The sequence below is a fragment of the Mesoplodon mirus genome (genome assembly GCF_964341445.2).
Source record: "Mesoplodon mirus genome assembly, chromosome: 2".
In the NCBI taxonomy this organism is placed as follows: domain Eukaryota; kingdom Metazoa; phylum Chordata; class Mammalia; order Artiodactyla; family Ziphiidae; genus Mesoplodon; species Mesoplodon mirus.
The window spans coordinates 57,816,147-57,835,492 of NC_138977.1; the positions used below are offsets into that span (position 1 = coordinate 57,816,147).

Genomic DNA, 19,346 nt, shown 5'->3' on the forward strand with positions numbered 1-19,346 from the left:
ACCTATGGAACATTCACCAAAATAGCTTCTCTGGCAGAGAAGTTGGGAGGCTGCATCATCATCTTCCTGGAGGGCAAGCCTTTGTGAGCCCCCTCCAGCCCCCAGCCTAGAGTATCTGGCAGCCCCAGACCTGCCCACGGGAGTTGCAGTCTGCCCTCTTCCTGCCAGACCAGAAGGACTGGAGGGATCCCAGCAGGGGGAGCCCAATCCCTTCACCCCAGTTGCCAAATAGCACCCCCCACCCCCACCCCCTGGACCTGCCTCCTCTCTCCATCCCTCACAGTTCTGGCCTTCCCAAACCACTTTTGATCTGATTCCTCTTGGGTTGAAGCAGACCAAGTTCCCCCCAGGCACCCCAGTTTTGGGGGAATTGTATTCTTTAATGACACCGCAACTCCCCACTTGTTCCTCCCCTTTCCATTCCCTTCCCCTCCCCTTTCCCCTGATGCCAACTTCTAACTGCAGTGTTGAAAAAAAGAAAAGGTTTGTTTTGGACTACAAAATAAACCTCAAGAAAAGTTAAAGAACTGAACTCATACAGAGTATGTTCTCTGACCACAGTGGAATTAAACCTGAAATTAATAACAGAAAGATAATGGGAAAATCTCCAAATACCTGAAGGCTAAACAACATTCTTTCAAATAATCCATGGGTCAAAGGAGAAATAACAAAGGAATTAAAAAATTCATTGAACTAGGACTTCCCTGGCGGTCCAGTGGTTAAGACTCTGCACTTCCACTGCAGGGGGCACAGGTTTGATCCCTGGTCAGGGAACTAAGATCCCACATGCTGCGCAGCACAGCCAAAAATAAATACATAATAAAAATTTAAAAAAATAAAAAATTCATTGAACTAAGTGAAAATGAAAACACAACATATCAAAATTTGTGGTGCACAGATGAAAAGTGCTGACAGGGAAATTTATAGCAGTAAATGTTTACCATAGAAAATAGGAAAAGTCTCAAACAAATAATCTAAGCTTCTACCTCAAGAGCTTAGAAAAAGAAGAGCAAAATAAACCCAAAACAAGCAGAAGGAAAGAAATAATAAAGAGCAGAAATCAATGAGATGGAAAACAAAAAAAAATTAGAGAAAATCAATAAAACTAAAGCTGTTTCTTTGAACAGAACAATAAAATTGACAAATCTCTAGCAAGAATGAAAGAAAAAAAGAGAGATGACACAAATACCAGTATCAGGAAGGAAAAATGGGATATCACTGCAGACCCTGCAGACGCTAAAAAGATAATAAGGAAACACCACAAACAACTCTATAAACAAATTTGACAACTTCGACAAAATGGACCAGTTTCTCCAAAAGCACCTTACAGCCTCAGCCAACCTCAAGAGGAACTCTGGAGCTGAAATGGCTCATGGATACCTCCTACCTCCATCAGTCATTGAATGTGGGCAGCCTCTGGAGGGGCTTGACCTTGGGTGAAGTGTCTCTGGTGAAGCAATCTGTGAAGGGGCTGATGTCTGAAGGCTGCCCTGATGGTCTCCCAGAAATTAGGGAACAAATCCTTCCTTGGAGGGAGTCTGGCCAGCAATCCTCGCGTCTCCCACAGTCCACTCCTTGTACCACTCAGATCTCCTTTCTAAAGATTCTGGTGGGTCTTTCTGAGAAATACTAGTGGGACAAACTATAGTCCCCTCTGTTGTAGCTGCAAATGGTCCCTCCACTACCCCTTGACTAGCACCTCTTTTGGTTTTAGTGACTCACCTGGTGGCATGACCCAGACCCTTGTCCCTGAGGGCTCTGGGCTCCTGGTCACATGCCCTTCTCAGGACAGAGTTTCTGCACCTGCCCTTTACCATTACATTTGGGTAAAGAAGAACCCAGAGGCATCCAAGTGGATCACCTGGGTGCCAAACATGGTCTGCCTGTCCCCATTTTGTAAGAGCAGCCCTACCTCCCCTGGTGATCAGGACCAGTTTCTCCTGCCAAGACAGTGACTCCTCTTCAGGCCTGCGAGTCTCCAGAAATAGGAACTCAGAGTACTCAGGCTGCACTCTTAGCTTGACAGGACTCTTGCTGTGTTCTCTGGTACCAGTTACTGCTGCTTCCGCCCCTTGGTTCCTGAATCCATTTCTAATTAGAGACACAGCAGCTTGTAAAGGTCTTTGATTCAAGGTATTGAATGCATACTTGAGAATGACACCCCATCCTTGCAGAGTACTGCCTCTGAGCTGGCATTTGGCTGTGCCTTCAGTGGGCTGTTGTAGTGTTCTATCAGGCCAGTAGCCTCTTTTATTTAAATATTGTGTGTGTGTGTGTGTGTGTGTGTGTGTGGACCAATTTTAAAGTCTTTATTGAATTTGTTACAATATTGCTTCTGTTTTATGTTTTGGTTTTTTGGCCCCAAGGCATGTGGGATCTTAGCTCCCCGACCAGGGATCAAACCCTCACCCCCTGCATTGGAAGGCGAAGTCTTAAACACTGGACTGCCAGGGAAGTCCCTCAGGCCATTAGCTTCTCGCTGGTGACATATGTCATATAACCAGTGAATCCCATGGTCATGAGCATGATCCTGCACCTGTTTTGCTGTAAAATGGGACCCCTGGTCTAATGCAATGTTATATGGGATCCCATACTAGTAGATTAAACACTCTGTAAGATGTATGGTGCTAGTTGAGGCCCTCCAGGCAGGAAAGGCACACACACCTGGAGTGTGTGTCCATTCCTGCCAGAAGGAATCTCCGGTCCTGCCAGGCTGGGAGGGGCCCAGTGAAGGCAACTTGCCATCAAGTAGCCGGAGGGTCTCCTTAAGAATTGGTGCTATACTGGGGGCTCAGTGTTGGTCTTTATTGTTGGCATTTGGATATTCAAAGGAGGCAAGTGACTGTAATTATGATGATGTACCTTGGGCAATGTTCCCCGTTTGGGGCTTGGGCTATTATACAAGTTAATCTTTGTTAGCAAAGTGGAATTTGCTGCTTTGTACCCGAAGAGGCTTTAAGTTTGAGGGGCATCTACCACAGTGTTTTAAAAATGACTACACATCAGTGTTCACAACCTTGAGTGCCTATTCAGTCACCTGGAATGGAGATGCCTAGGCTTTACCTTCTAGAAGTTCTGATTCAATTGGTTCGGGCACCAGTGGTTTATGAAAGTTCCCTTTGGTGATTCTAATGTGCAACCAGGGTTGAGAACCATTGTATTAGTGGATAGAGAAATCAAGTGAGGTCTCGATTGGCATTTTCTTTCCTTACAAAATAGAAAATGTCACCGTATAGCTAATAGAGAAAGGATAATATTGTTTTTGAAACTTCTTTTTCGTGTGTGTGTGGGGAGGGGCTACTAGGTTGTGATGTAAAATGTATTGCCATCCAAAGAGTTTGAAAAGCCACTGGTCCAAGGTAGTGCTTGTCAAACTTCAGTGTATGTAAGAGTAACCCTGCAAAGACCAGGAAAACCAAAAGCACATTTGTACCGGGCACCTTCTGGGCTAAGACATGACCTGGGGCCAGTCCTGTGCCAATGGCATTGGATGGGAGAGCACAAAGTAAAGAGGCAGCAGAGATGGGACAACGCTGGGGGAGGCTGTTTGGTGGTGGCTAGATACAAAGAGCCTACAGTGCAGAGCTGGGGGGATCCTGGCTCTGCCACTGACCTCGGGATGGTCACCCAGAGTCCCTCTGGGTCTCAGTTTCTCTATTAGCAAAAGGGGAACAATAGCATACACCTTTCCTATTTCATAATCCAAAAAGGATGATGTGGTTTCTGGAAAAGCACGTTGGAAGTGGTAAGGACTCTGTACACTTAGAGGTTATCATTACTACATGGAACAATCAGAACTGAAGTTTATATTGTTGGCATTAAACTTTGGGGATGGGGTGGGATTTAGATTGGGTGGGGAGGGCCTTTGGGCAGAGAGTCAGGCCCAAGCAAAGCAGGACTTCGGGTGATGTACTTCAGGGAGAGTGAAGAGACCCTGGCGGGCAGAGCTGAGGGAGGGAGTTGGTAAGAGTGTACTGGGGCCAGATTTGGAGGGTTGTTGGAGCCTGCCAATGAGTGGGTCTTATTGGAGCAGACAACAGGGAACCATTGCAGGTTCCTGAGTAGGGGAGACATCTGAAGGAAGTGGAGAGGTAGGAAAAGTGATTCACAGCCTCCTGAAGTTGTTTTTTTTTTCGGTACGCGGGCCTCTCACTGTTGTGGCCTCTCTCGTTGTGGAGCACAGGCTCCGGACACGCAGGCACAGCGGCCATGGCTCACGGGCCCAGCCGCTCCGCGGCATGTGGGATCTTCCCGGACCGGGGCACGAACCCATGTCCCCTGCATTGGCAGGCGGACTCTCAACCACTGCGCCACCAGAGAAGCCCCTGAAGCTGTTTTAATTGGTAAAGATAGGACTTTTCTAAGTGCAGTCAAACACTACTGCCTCCTAAAGCTGTTCTTGACCCCCTCTGGAGAGACTTACTTCCTCCAATGGGCTCTCACGGCTATCTCTGGCTAGACTGTGTCTATTTGGCAGCTGTTGTACTGGCTCAAGCCTTCCTAGAAACATCTCATTTCCTCCCTGGTTTCCCCAGCCCACAGAGGTCTCTCCCTTCTTGGGGTTCCTGGGTTATAAGCCCCACGTATGGAGCTCAGTTCATGGAAGGTAGTGGTTCTCTGTCCTGGCTGTTCATTAGAATCACCTGGAATTTGTTTTTTAAAACCTCTTCATGCCCAGGTTGTATCCCACATCAATGGCACTGTCACCTCTGGGGTGGGACTCAGGCATTGGGATTGTTTTTAAACATCACAGGTAATTCCAATGTGCAGACAGTTTTGAGATCCACAGACCACCTCTGAAAATCGGGCATCCGGCCTTGGGATTACCCCTTCTATGTATGCACTATACCCACCTGCAGCAAGAGTGTAGGAAGAAAGTATTAGGATTTCAGTTTATATTTTTTTGAAATCCTATTCTTTTCTAATGTATATGCTTTACAATGTAGTACTTAACGTAGTGGAGCAGTAGCAATGACAGTGACTACTGAGAACATACTGTGGCCAGGCTTTCATCTAAGCACTTTACACTAAGTACTTAGTGCTTCACAAAAACTTGATGAAGTGGGTACTGTTATTATCCGCATTTTACAGATGAAGGAACTGAGGCCAGAGAGGTTGAGTAACTGACCCATCACACCACCAGAAGGCAGCTGTGCCAGATTCCAACCCAGGCTGGCTCTAGCCACAATGCCAATCTGCTCTCATAGCACACATGTATAATTTATAAACAAACAAATAAATAATACACAAATAAGATACAGATATCAGGGGTCCTGCTCAACATTTTTTACTGATAAGTTTTCATAATCAAATAATTAAACCGTGGTGGCAGAAGATGAGCCCTTGAGGCAAGGTCTAAGTCTCAATCTTTCTGTTGCCCCACCCAGGGGCTAGTGAGCATCTAGGTCTATATATGCTTAATAAATATCTGCTCCTAGAAACATCTACTGCTTGATAATCATAACAAATGGTTATCAACACTTGCCATGTGCCAGAGACTCTTATTCTTAATCTTCACAGCAATCCTGAAGGAAACTGCTATGTGTGGCCCCATTTTGCAGATGAGGAGACTGAGCAGCTCTGAAACTTGCCAGAGTCTGACCCAAGTTGTGGGATTGCTGAGCTTATTCTCTTCCACTGGTGAACAGGCCCACAGGGAGAAGCTTATGAAGGTGGGCGGGGGTGGGGGGTGAAAACACGGGGAAAGAGGCAGAGGTTTATCGTTCACTCCTTTGCCAGGTGCCCTTCCTTATTTGCTGACAGGTAAACTCCTACCTACCCTTCTTGCCCCAGTTCAAAGGCCACCTCTCTAGGAAGCCTGCCTTCCTTCACGTTGCAGTTAGTTGCACTTGCCCTGTGGTTCATGTGTCGTCTTCCCCACTGGGAGGTTCCACACTGGAACAGGAGCTGGAGTTCCTTGAGGACAGGGCTGGGTCCTACTTAAGGGGCATCCGCTGAGCGGGCTCAGCAAAGCCATACGGGTGGGCTGAGCCTGTGCCACCCAGGCCAGAGGGCCCCCCCACCCCCCCGTAGGTTTTTCCTCCTCCTCTTCTTCTCCCTTCTCTTTGCTTTCCTTCTTCCTCCGCACTAGTCTCCTCCCTCCCTGCCCTGTGGTCCACCCGGTCCTATCTTCGTTCTTCTCCCACCCTCTTTCTCTCTCCCGCTCCCTGCGCCGCCCAGGGTCCAGCAGCTGCAATTCCCCCAGAGGCCTACAGAGGGAGCTGCTGAGCCACCTCCGGGGCCGTACGGCTGCTGCGCGCGCTTCCTGTGAGGTCAGGTGGGAGGAAGCGGCCTGGGAGCCGCGGGGACTGGACGCCGTCTAGGTCCGGGAGCCACGCCCGTAGGTGAGTGTCCGGGCCCTGGGCGCGGGAGAACGAGGGCGCATCCCTCCCCTACCCCGGGCCTGGTCTCGGAGTCGGGCTCCGCGGCCCGGGCAGCGGCCTCTCCCACCCCGGCAGCAAGCCCCGCCATCCCCATTCCCCACCCCCATCCCCACTTAGTGTCAGGTGCAGGGAGGGCCTGCCGCACCCTCAGCCCACCCAGCGGGGCGGGATAACAAAGCACAAAAGGACTGCGGAGGACCCTTTGGACCCGCTTGGCCTTCTGCAAGGGCCAGCAGGCTTCAAAATGGGGACCCGCCAGCTCAGGCCACGGGCGAGAGAACAAGGGCTCTTAACCTCTTTTGGCGTGTGTGTCACGAGTGCTTTTGAGAATTTAGACGAAAACTGGCTCATCTTCTGAGAAAAATGATGGCCTTTACCCAGATTCGGGAGAGGCGTGGAAAGGCCCCCATCTCCAGCCCATGGACCCCCTTGTGGTCTGTGAGTGGGGCCTCAGCAGCATCCCTCATCCCATATTTCGGGAAAGCTGGCCGTGCCCGCCTGGTGTTACCTGAGAGGTGAGGGACAAGTGAGAGTGTGCCCTCTGCAGGAAAGTAGCTCTGAAGTGGGCCCTATCTCCTGCGGGGAGAAGGCCTGAGCCCTTAGCATCTCCCTGGACCATTTTTTAACGGAAGGGAAATGGAGACACTGGGGATCCTGGTGTCCTGGACTCCCTACTAGGGCCAGAGTTCCTGGCTTCATGCTCTTTCTCTGCTGCCCATAGATGAATGGTCCTGGGTGAGTGAGGTAAGCCCCTCTGGGTCCCTAGCTGTATCTGCCCCAGAGGAGTGTTGGGAGGTGTAAGTGAGCTGAGCCTGGGTGGACTTTCCACAGGGCCTGGGCCCCAGCAAGGGTTGTTACCCTTATTGTTGCTGGAGGTGGTGGTTAATAATAAAACTTCCTTCTCCAAGAATCTTTTTGATAGTTTTCCTAGTGGACTCAAAGTCTGAAAGATTTTTGCTTGGCAAACAACTTGTATTTATTTCTCTCCTTTTTATTAGTTAGACACACTGCCTACTCAGCATGGGTCACCAATGTGAGCACCCAGAATTGCAGTTTCTCCCACTGAAAGCAAGCATCTCTTTAACTTTGGTAAATTTTTTCCTTCAGGTGTTTTGAGGTCTGGGGAAAGGTGCAGCCCAGCAGGAACCCATAGCTCCTGGAAGGATGGTTCGGATCTTGGCCAATGGGGAAATTGTGCAGGACGATGACCCCCGTGTGAGGAACACTACCCAGCCACGCAGCAGCACCCCTCGACAGGTAGTCGCCCGGCCCCTGTGGAGGGGAGCAGCTGGCCTCCCGTCCTCTGTACCAGTTACTCCTTAGCTCCCAGAAGCTCCCTTACTGGTGATTAACCTTCTCTAGCCCGAAGTCCTCTTTGCAGAGAGCCAGGCTGAGCAGCATGGGGGTTTAAGACTTGGGGAAAGCCCCAATAGATTGGTTGCCCAGCCCCCTGCCTCCCCAGCTCTCCTTCCTCCAGGCAGCCTTCCCAGACTTCAAACCCAAGAGCTGTCTCTCCCTTAACCTGGGCAGCAACCCCCACTGGAGCCAGCATCTTTTAGAGTCTGTTGGATGAGAGGGAAGCTGGAGAGTAAGTGGAGAAGAGGAACGCACGGCCACACAATGATGGGTTTAAAGGAAGGAGTGAGGAGTGTTAAAAATGCCTGCCCAGATGCTGTGCCCTGGGTGTAGTCCCACCCTCCTTGCCCCCTTCCTCTTCTCTGTCCTGGGCATCTTCTCCCTGACGTGACATAGGGAACACGGACTGGCATTTTCTGTGCTCTGAGAGCTTGCGACTCAGTGGTTGGGCTCCCCATGGGTGGCATGTGAGGATTGCTGAGAAAGGAGGGCATGGCCCTGGGTGGCCGTAGGGGAGAGCAGGGCCCCACCCAGAGGGTGCCCTCCTGCCTCTGGTGCCTCCACTCCAGGGAAGCTCTCTCTGGATTCATTCGTCTCTCTCTGTCTTCACCTTCCAGAGCTTTCTCAATAGGGGCCACGGCGCCCCGCTGGGGGGTCCTGGCCCTCGCCAGCAGCAGGCGGGCGCCAGGCTGGGTGCCGCTCAGTCCCCCTTCAGTGACCTCAACCGGCAGCTGATGAACATGGGCTTCCCCCAGTGGCATCTGGGCGACCACGCCGTGGAGCCGGTGACCTCCATCCTGCTCGTCTTCCTGCTCCTAATGCTCGGTGTGCGTGGACTCCTGCTGGTGGGCATCGTCTACCTGGTGTCCCACCTGAGCCAGCGGTGACCTCCGGGGGCTGCTGGAGCAGGTGTGTGGGAGAGGGAGCTGCTGGGCCTCGGTGTGAGAGCAGGCACCTGGGGAGGAGCTTCACTGGTGCCTTGAACGTGTGCTCAGAGAGCATGTTTCCGTGTTGTGTTAAGCATGAGGCAGAGGGAGCCTCTAGTCCAACATTCCCAAAGGATCAGGTGATACGCTCATTCCCTGGAGATGCATTTTGGTAGTATCGGGCATTAAGCACAAAGTCAGAGCGAGAAAGGGATTCCCTCTCCAATTCGCACCCAACCCAAGAAGAAAGTCTCTGCTGTGTGCCAGTTCATTCTCATGCGTCTGGAACGCGGGCTGACTTCCCCATTACTAGGAAGCAGGCCTTGAGCTTAGGGCAGGTGGGAAAGGTTTCCAGACTTTTATAGCTCTGTTTTGTCTTAATGGTATATTTTTATTGGCTACCTTTTATTTATGACAAGTGGTACTGGTATTCTACTTATTGTGGTGGCGTTTTCAATAAAGAAATTTAAGTCAAAGTGAGTCCATGTAAAGACATTCGTAAATAATTGTACAACTGCATGTAGATCTGGAAGACGTGGAGAAAGTGGTTTGAGAGGAATTGGGACTGGGGACCAGGTAGAGGGGGGCATTTGACCTTGGAGGGTGGTTTCTCACCTTTTCCTGACGGGCTCTGAGAGCAGGGGCAGGGGGCCAGGTGAAGCCTGGACTTGGGCCCCTTGACCGATGCCTGGATAACTCTGGCTTACCCTGAGATGTTGGCCTTGTCCGGGGTGGTGTGGGAGAGATTCTCTGACCAGAAGGGCCAATGAGGCTGTGGGGTCAGCACAGCCGGGGTGCTGGCCTCCCTTCCCAGGGTCTCTGACCAGAGGCTGCTCAACCTCCCTCAGTCTCCTGAGGCTCTCACAGCCTCTAACCTCGGCACACTCTCCTTAGAAAGCAGGGGTCTTGGCGTTGACTACTCTGTGCACGTGGGCTGAGGGTGCCCTGCTTTCCGTGAGTGGAGGCCTTGAGTTATGGCTGGTTGAGCCCTGGGTCCGTGTGGAGGCCCTGCTGGGGGGCGGGGTGTGGCATCGGATGGCTGAGGGCTCTGAGCCTACAGTGCTGACCGTTCAAGGTCAGGGAGAGGCTGCGTGAGCTGGAGGGCTTCCCCGGCTCAGGGACCAGATTTCTCACCTCACCTTCCTCTTAAGATCCTTCTGGGTCTGGTGGTTTGGGGGAAGAAGGCAGGTTTTAGAGGTGCTTCTTGAAAGCCAGGGCCGGGCAGCAAACCATCGTGGGGTGTATGTGGGGGGAGGATGGGGGAGAGGGGTGGAGGTTGATTCCATCCCTCCGGAGAGCCTGCGGTGCTGCGGGGGAACAGAACCCTCTTCCCCTGCCCTTGTGCCCACCGCTGCCCTTGAGGGGGCTGGCGGCCTTTATCATAGACATCCCCAGGGGAGCTTTATACTGTTCAGATAGGACTCCTATCTCAGGGTTTTCTGTGTCTTTATTTCCACAGACAGGGAAGGGAGGGTCTGGCTCCTGGCGGCTCCTCTGGGGCCTGGGCAGGGGAGGTGGTGCCCAGGCGTGGTTGGTATCCCAGCTGTTCCCCGTGGCATCTCCTTCTGCCCAGCACATCCCCCAGCCCCCAGGCTCCTGTGGCTCTAGCCCAGCAGCTGTGGGGGAAGGGATGATCCTGCACAGTACTCCCTCTCCTGACACCCCCCTTCAGTGCATCTCTCTGCGGCTGGGCTTTCCCTTTCTTTTTGCCTTGCAAAGCTGTGGGACTTTCTGAAGAAATAAATCTTAAGTGGACCCTCAATATATAAAATTCCTTGAAGGGGTATGAATCTGAGTCCACAAATTCAGGGCTGAGAACTGTGTCTTTTTCCATAATTCCGTTTCCATTCCCAAAGCCTGAGGCCTTTGAGGAGAATTGAGGGTGCTTTAGAGAAGGCAGGGCTTTCCTTCCTGCTTCTGACTAGGAGACAGACTGGGGCAGGCCCTGGGGGGCAGGAGGAGCCCTGGGCATCAGGCCAGGGGCAGTGGCACTGCCCCAGGGACTTGTTAGCCAGCCTAAGGGAAGCAGCTCGGGGCTCGGACGAAGTGAGTTCAAGAAAGAAGGGCTTTTTGTTGATTGAGCGCGACACCCATGACACAGACCCAACAGAGCTGCGCTGGTTGCAGTGGCCCGGGGCGGGGGCCCAGGGGCCCACCTCTCGACCCTCCTTTCCTCAGCCAACCTTCCCTGTGCCCCTCGGGCTCTGGGCGGTTTGCTAACGAACGCTCTGCCTCACTTCTCAAGGTTCAGGGTCCGAAAGTCTGCGTCGGCGGAAGCAGCGTGCTGAGGGAAGGCGCCCCCTGGGGTTGTGCAGCCCGTGGAGCTGCTATAAGCCGTCTGGGGGCCGCGTCTCCACCTCCTGTGTGAATGCCCTTCAGTGGGCTCTCGCCTGCCTGCAGTCAGAAATCATGGTGCAGACATGTTCTGAGCAGGTAGAGGCTTGTTGCCTGGCTGGGTGGCCAGATGCAGAGCCCCATGGGCCCCTGAGAGAGGCCAAGGGCCACCTTGGCCTAGTGCGCATCCTAGCCGGAGGCTTGCTGAGGAGGGTGGGCCCTGCCTCCTCTGCCCCCACCACCGCCGCCCTGCGTGCTGCGTGACGGTACCCCCCAGACTGGGCCACCTTGGGGGCAGATTTCAAGGGAGGTTTCTGCTAATCTCTAGGGCTAATCCTCGGAGCCCTGTGTCTCCGTGTCAGGTTGGATTTGCGGCCTGGCTGCCTCGTGAGCCACAGCGGGGTTCACACCATGCCTCCGCCGCCTCCATGGGGCTGGAAATAACTCCCACCCACCGTGGGGTTGCTTGACTCCCTGGTTGGGGCCACCTGGTGAGGAGCTGCTGGGGTCCTACTGTCTGTTGCTACTCCATCTCCCAGGACGAGTGGCCTCCTGGGCCCTTCCTTCCCCAAGTTCCAAGCCCTTTGCTCTGCACGCTCTACCCCTCCCCGCCCTCCAGCTAGCCTGCCGGTGGGGACCACAGTTGCATATCGCCAGAAGAGACACTGCGCCTGAGAGAGAGCTACGTGATTTGCTGCCTCCAGGGCTCTTCCTGGGCCTTTTGCCAGAGGCAGGGACTTGGGCTCCCTGACTGGGGACTCTGGCTCTGTGAGTTGAGGAAAAACCCTGGTGTGGTGGTCAAGAGCCTCTGCCCAAGGACACCTGACCTTGAGGGCAGAGAAGGCTCCCCAACCCTGGCCGGCTGGACCCTGGAGGAAGCTTGCAGGCCCTGCTCTGCTTTGTGGGTCCATGACCTTGGACAGCTCACTTAGTCTCTTGGGCCTTGTTCCTCATCTCTAAGGAGGGGTGATGGTCCCTCTGGGTCCCTCCTGCCACCTGGAGCCTCAGGGATCACCCTCAGTGCGGTGGGTGAGGGAGATGGGCAGAGGGCATGGGGAGGACTTCTCCAGCTCCAGCACCTCCTCCTCGGATGCTCCGCCTTGGACCACAGCTCCGGTGCTGTGGGCTCGGTCAGAGCAGCCACCACGTCCCAAGCTCCGAGGACCCCCAGCTGGGGTAGAGCTGGTCTTCTAAGACCAGTGTCACCATCCACCCACCTTCTCCTGTTGGAGAAGAAATGCAGCTGCTTCTCTCGCTCCTGGAAGCTGAGGGGCTTGTTGCAGGTCTCGAGTGTCAGGACAGGAGGAATTTGCCAAGTGTGCTGTGTGCCTGACACTGTGCTAAGCACTTGGTGTCATTTAATTGTCACTAGAACTTTATGATCGAGGTACAATCACTGTCATCCTCATTTCACTGCTGAGCACACTGTAGAGCATTTATCACTCGCCCCCAGGACTCCCGCACCCCTCCCACCCCCAGGTGAGCAGGGGGTGGAGCTAGGATGCAGACTGAGGCCAAGCCCACACGCTCGACCACTCCTCTGTTCACCTTTGGTATATGTCAGCATCACCTCCAGACTTGTTTCAGGTGCAGATTCCCAGGCCTTACCATAGACTTTCTCAGAAGCACTGAGGGATGTGGTCCAGAGCCTGCCTCTTACAGAGCCCTCCAGGTGATTCTGATGGAGGGTTGTGAGTGAGAGGTAGTTCATCTCCTGACTGTGCAGAGGGCGCCTGTGGCCCAGAGAGAGGAGAGAGGCAGGGCGGGAACAGGCCTCACTACCTGCGGGGACCCACTGTGACCACTAGATCAGCTCTGTGAGGGCGGAGGGCACAGGGTAGGTGTGAGGATGCTGGCTGCAGCTGCCCAGCTGGGTGGCCTCCGTAGCTTCCCAGCTCTGGGCCACAGCCATTCAATAGGGTGCAGCTCTCTTCCCTGCTTTCCTGAATGCATGACGTTTCACAGCAAAATGGCAAGGGGAGAAATCCAGTTACCTCATGTAGGGTCCCTGAAGGATGGTACAGGTGAGGGTGAGGGAGGCAGAGGGCTTTACCCCCAAAACCAGATGGAGAGAGAAGCCTGCAACCTGTCTAGCAGGGCACGACGGTGGGAGAAGCAGAGCTTAGCCCTCCTTGTGCTGCTGCCTGGGACCCCAAAGAGTGAGGAAGTTCGGGAAGCAGATGGAGTGCTTCAGTGGAATTGCAGAGGGGGGTGTGGTGTGTGTGTGTGTGTGTGTGTGTGTGTGTGTGTGTCTATAATCCTTTGGTTAGGGGGTGGAGGGAGAGCTGAAACCATTTGGTTTTAGGGACCCAGAGCTTGGGAGGAGGAAGATAAAGCTGTTCAAATGAGGCTGAGCCTTTAGGGCAACTACCTAAAGTGCAGGCTGACAATGGCTGGAGGGGGGAGGGCTGGTCTGCATTCACTGGGGCACCAGCTTTTAGTCCCTCTGGTGTCGGGCCCTACAGGAGGCTGGATTCCTGGGTTCAAATTCCAGCTCCACCTCCAGTCAGCCAGTGACCTTGGGCAAGGTCCACATTCTCCCTGCCTCTCTGTGTCCTCATCTGCACCTCCCAGGGATGGGAGGATCAGTATATTAATTCATGGGAAGCACTTAGCAGTTTCTGGTGCAAGGTTAGCACTTGATAATACCATATTCACTGAGCAATGGCATTAGGGTTTATGTAATAGTTTTCTTTAGAGCAACATACAATTTACTTAAAATATTTCGAAAAGGAAGACTCATATTGCTGTTGCAAATTGAAGACCAATGTTACTTGCCATTCCTAGTAGGTATTAGTACAAGTAAATTCAGTGTAGAGAAAATAACATGATTCCATTTTCACCCTTTAGGTAGCTGCCGCTGTCAACCAAGGCTCTAAGCCTGATGCCTTTTTTCTTTGTTAAAAAGGCAGTTTACCAGGATTTAGAAAGGTATTAAAGACCTACAAGCATCTCACTGAGACATTCCCCGTGACGGATTCAGAAGACTGAAGAGAAATGAAAAGGGAATGGCTTTCTCACTGAATGATTCAGTGCTGTGTTTGTGAATTGCTTACAGTCACCTTGTGCACCCCAGATCATTTCATGTAAAAGTATCCTACCTACAACTGTGGGAAACACTGTATGATCTTGGGCAAACTATTTTTAAAATGTAGTCTTTGGAACAGAATTCATTTGCATGGTTCAAAGATCAAGCGATGTACAAATGCATACGGACAAAGTCTCCCTCCCTCCCCTGTCCCATCCATCCATCCATGCATCCCCCCCTCCAACCCTATAACTACTGTTCTTAGCATCTTTTAAATCCTTCCAGAACTTATTTATGCAATTATGTGCAAACACAAATATACTAATTTTGTCTTCTTTTTTAATATAAATAATGGAAAATTAGACACATTTTCTGCCCTTTCTTTTTTACATAACAGTATCCTGGACACATTTCATATTAGTGCATAGAAAGCTGCCTCATTCTGTAGACTTTTGGTATTGAGGTGAGTTGTTGACCCTCTTTTGCTCTCAACGGAATCATCTGTACCACAGGGGGTTGACCCAGTTGACCCCCAAGGGCCTTGCAGCACTGACCTTGAACCACTCCATGGGGCTGTTTCTCTGAAATGAGGGGGTCCTGACAGAAATGTCCCCCTTCTTCAGGGCTGGAGGAGGAAGCTCCCTGGATGGTTTAAACTTGGTCCTAGGTCTGCAGTCTGTTCAGCAGACATTCAGGAAGAGTGTCCTTTGTCCCAGGACAGGGTGAGGCAGGAATAGCCTAGGAAGTCACACCCAGTTCATTTTCTCTGTTCCCTTTGCAGTCGGATGGGATGCCTTTCCTGTCTTCCCCTGGCTTTGTCTGGCTCAGCTCAGCAAGGAGGAGGGGAGGAGGTATGGTGGCCTCACCTGAAACCTGTCCTCCTGAGTCAGGCTGCACCCTAAGGTGAGCCTGGCGGGCCTCTCCACCACCTCTAACAGACAGGCGTGACCCTCCCCTGGCCTCCTTCCATTCTGGAAAAACAAAGGGGCAAGGGTGGATTTCCTTGAAGGCCCCTCTCAGCTCTAAAACTCGACAATACCTACCAGAGGGCCTTGCCCATAGTAAGTGCTTGATGGACTTTGCTGCTGACATGGCCTGGCATTGCCACTGTCACTGTTCCTGTGCCCCCACCCCCTTCCCACGACACTTTTGATGAAGATCTAGATGAAGGAGATGGAGGGATGCTGTGAAGAATGACACAGCCTCAGGCCTGCTTTAGCTCTGACTGAATGAAGCCCTGTTCTCCTTGTACAGGAAGACCCTGGAGACCCCAGCGATCCTGGTGTGTCGGCCTGAAGGGCTGTGAATGTTGTACCATGGCGCCACCTGGTGGAATGTCTCTGCAGGAGCATGACCTCCATCTCTCCATCAAATCATCCTTCCTCCTGCCCCAGGTGAGTGCTCCGCTCAGCCAGCCCAGGCTTACGATTGCCTTGCATTTCCGTGATAGCAGAACTCGGGTTTCTCGTGGAGAGTACATGCGATTCCACTGGAATTAATTTACTATGGTCTCATCCTGGGGTAAGACCCTTGTCTCGTTTCATCTTCCCACAAAGAAAAATAGATGTTTTTCCCTTTTTCACAGATGGTGACTCTGAGGCTTGGAGAGGTTAAAGCAACTCACACGTGGTTGCACAGAGGTGGCAGATCTGGGCTGGGACCCCTAGGGGAGGGGAGAGGAAGGGAGGGGAGGGGGGAAGGTGCAGGGTGGCTGAGGCCCCCAGGAAGAGACTCTGTCACCAAGGGCCTTGGGCCTGTTTTGAAGAAGAGCCCCTGGTACTTGAGCCTCCAGGGCAGGAGTTGGAATGAGAAGTCTCACACTGGGTGATTTTCTAGTCCAGGCTTGCTGTCATCACGGAGGTGGCCCCAGCGGGAGAGACTCGTTTGTTCTCTAAGGCTGGGCTCTCTCTAGATTGGGTCTGGGGGGAGCTGTGTGTAGGGCAGCCCGCCCAGTGCAGTGCCCACCAGCACTTCCACACTCACCTGTCTTCACTCAGCCCAGTTTGCTTTGATAAATGTGATTTTGTGATCTGGTGTCATTCAGGACACAGTGTCCCTTGTCTAGTGCTTGTCTTTTTCATAGGAGGCAAGGAGTAAGGGAGTCAGATCTCCCACTTGCTAGTTGTGTGCCTCAGCTTCCTCATCTGTGAAATGGGGAGGTGTCATTGAGAGCTGTTGTGAGGTCCAGATGGTAGACGTATATAGTACCTGGTGTGTAGCAGCATGCCGTGGTGATGGTTTGTATTGGATCCCTTCCTGCAGTGCTCATTGGTGAAAACTGGCTGTACTTAGCCAACAGTGTTCAAAATGTAATTTGCTTTTGAAATTTCGGGAGAAAAAAAACTGAGAACATTTCCAATATGGCACTTACCAGTATACTGTAGCTACGAAGTTTGCCTCTGAGGCACTGGCCTGGGCTAGAGCCTGCTGCAGCCTAGGGGAGGTGTTTCTTTTGCAACTTTGAGCTCACCTAATCCTGAGAAACCATCTTCTTCTGATGAAGGGACTAAAATCCAGATGCTTTCAGCAAGGGAAGGGACAAGGCAACCACAGATGCCTGAGACAGAGTGTTCCCTTCCCTGACAGTGATTCTCAACCCCTGCCGTACAATAGATTCACCTGGGTGGGCAGCTTTAAAACTTGCAGTGTGGGATCCAGCCCTAGAAGCCGGGCTGGGCTGGCCAGACTTCCTCCTGGCAGAAGCCTCTCTCGCCGTGGGGAATGGGGTCTGTGGTGCCTGTCCTTTCACACACTACTTGGTTCTTTTTTGTGCTCCCAGCCCCTGATGAAGGCTGGGCCCTAATCAGAGCTTAGGGATCATTGAGTGAATTGCATGAGAAGGCACAAGCGACCAGCCAAACTGAAAGGAGAAGGGCGACCCAAGGGCAGAGCTCACCCTTCCTGCCTTGGCTGGGTGGATCCTGTGACTTCCAGTGGATCGGGAAAAATAATATCACCTGGGCACTTGGCCTTAATTCTCAAGTTATAAATACAGACAGTCCCCCCTTGTCCACCCCCAGCACAAGTGGTTGAAAGAGAGGGAGGAAATAGGGAAGGAGGACAGGAGGGAGGGAAGAAGGAAGGAAGGAAAGAACCTGTGTCAACAGTGTAAGTGCAGCCCTGAGTCAGGGCTCCTGGGGCTTGCTGTGCTGTCTGCCTGTGTCTCTGTGTTTCTCTAAATGAAGCAGTAACCCTTCCATGGAGACCACCAGATGAGGACTCCCCTAGTCCCGTGGCCCCTTCACTGCCCCTGCCTCAGGAGCCGGAGGGTCCCCTCTAAGGCTGTAGTCTCCATGCATCCCTATCCTTCTGCTGCACTGCTCCCTGGGGTGGGGTCCTTAAACCAGGCCCAGCCCTGAGGTGTGGAGGGTGCAGCGACCCTGACGTCACCCTACACAGATGTCATGAAAATGATGCATTGTGGCTTCACAGCTCAGGAAGGGAATTGCCCTGGGGATGCTCGCTGCCTTGTTTTCTCTGCTCCATTCCCCGGGTAGTTCGGCTCTTGCCCTTTGCTCCCAAACCCTTGAGGAAACAGGACCTACTCTATGTGGCCTCTAACTCCCAGTGCCCTAGTTATATGGGGTTGGAGACTCAAATGCCTTCAGGAGCCTGGCAGGTGGCTGAGAGAACCATGTGAAACAGCTGGGGACCAGGCCATAGGGAGGGGTGGGGTCTGTGGAGAACTGGGCAGAGAGCATTTGCCTAAAGGCCTTCATGTGGCTGCACAGCACTGTGCAGGGTGAAGCTAATGTTGCTGCCGGCAGGCCAGTCACAGGGCTCTTCACTGTGTAGTCTCTAGAGCCTGTGTCACAGCTCCCTCTTCCCCAGTTGCCATGTGGCCTTGGGAAATCAAGCCCCTTTCCTCAGCCTTAGTTTCCTCTCTATAAGTAGGGGTAATAATACCCCCTATTAGAGTTGATGTGCTGACGAAAGTGAAGTGATATATTCCTTAAATACTGCATAAAATACTCTTGATATAGTACCTATATTCCCTTTCTCTGCATGTGACAAATTACCAAACACTTAGCACTTAAGCAACATGTTTATCACTTCAGTTTCTGGGTGTGGCTTAGCCAGGTCTTCTGCAAGGCTGCAAACAGGAACCCCAGGACTGGGCTGTCACCTAGAGGCTCGACTGGGAACAGTACGCTTTCAAGCTCTTCGGGGTATTTATTGGCAGACTGCACTTTCTTGCCACTGTAGGACTCGTGGCAGCTCTTTCTTCAAAGCCAGCAATGGAGAGAGACTCTTGAGCAAGTCCACCAGCAAGACCGAGTCTTACATAACTTAATACAATCATGGGAGAGACATCCGGTCACCTTTGCCGCACTCTGTTGGTTAGAAGCAAGTCCCAGGGCCCGCCTACACTCGAGGGGAAGGGATCCCAGGAAAACCTGAACATCAGGAGGCCAGATCATGTGGCCACCTGAAAGTCCATCCACCACAGCACCTGAAAGATTGTTGGACATTATTACGATTGATTGGGTGCCACAACATGCCAGGTAGTGACACGGGGGTCGGGGCGGGGGGAGTTCATACATATCATTCCATCTATTTTTACTGTCTTATGAGTAAACGGAAACTCAGAGAGGCCGAGCAAGTTATCTAAACTCATCCAGCTAGTAAGCGACACAGCAGGATTTAAACCCAGGTCTCTGCTGTCTTCCCTAGACATTACATTCAAGGTCAGGGTCAACTTCAAGCCATCCCTGAGGAGCCCTCTAACACCCCAAAAGTATTTTGTTCTGGAGGTCAGTTCTTTCCCTGGGTTCAAGTCCTTCGGCTCTTGTTCTGCTAGGTCCTGTCCTTGGCTGCTGAATTTCTCTGTACTGCCTTCCTTTGCTCTGTCCTCAGACACTGCTTGAAATGGTTTGGGTTTCTTGCCCCACATTTACATCCAACTTCAATTTATCTGTCCATGATTTTTGTCTCTTGTTAACTCCTTCCCACTCAACAAAACTCTACAAACACTCTCCTATGAGGAAAGCCCTGGGCTGGAGACTCCCTCTGCCCCCAACATTCTTACAGTTGAATGAAGAGGCAGCATGTTCATTACTAATCCCGGTCCAGTGGTTCAGAGCTTTTCGAGGATAAGGACAATTAAAAACTAAAACAGTACTGTTCTTAAAGAAGATTAAAATCATTTTCTCTCAAGAAAATGAATGAAAACATCAGAATTAGACAATACAGAGAGGGTTTGGACACCTTCACAAAGTCATCAGGCATGTAGGTCCCTCTTATCCAGCAGCCCTGCCTCATAGTCCAAGATGGTTGCTAAGCTCCAGCCATCATGTCCTCATTCCAGTCAGCATGAAA

General features: G+C 52.1%; 1 protein-coding gene across 2 annotated transcripts in view; it reads left to right on the forward strand.

Moving 5' to 3' along the window:
* The first annotated feature begins 6,267 nt into the window (after positions 1-6,267).
* Positions 6,268-19,346, forward strand: part of FAM241B (family with sequence similarity 241 member B) — a 157,429-nt gene continuing 144,350 nt past the window's right edge. Inside the window, exons 1-4 of one of the 2 annotated variants that reach the window (XR_014293255.1) lie at positions 6,268-6,344; positions 7,491-7,640; positions 8,357-8,648; positions 15,282-15,421. Coding sequence is in view for 1 of the 2 variants with exons in the window: in XM_082611678.1 (XP_082467804.1) it covers positions 7,548-7,640; positions 8,357-8,626 (363 nt within the window). In the remaining variant the exon portion in view is untranslated. Of the gene's footprint in view, positions 6,345-7,490; positions 7,641-8,356; positions 9,126-15,281; positions 15,422-19,346 lie in introns of those variants that run through there. The other variant, XM_082611678.1, reaches the window with a different exon arrangement.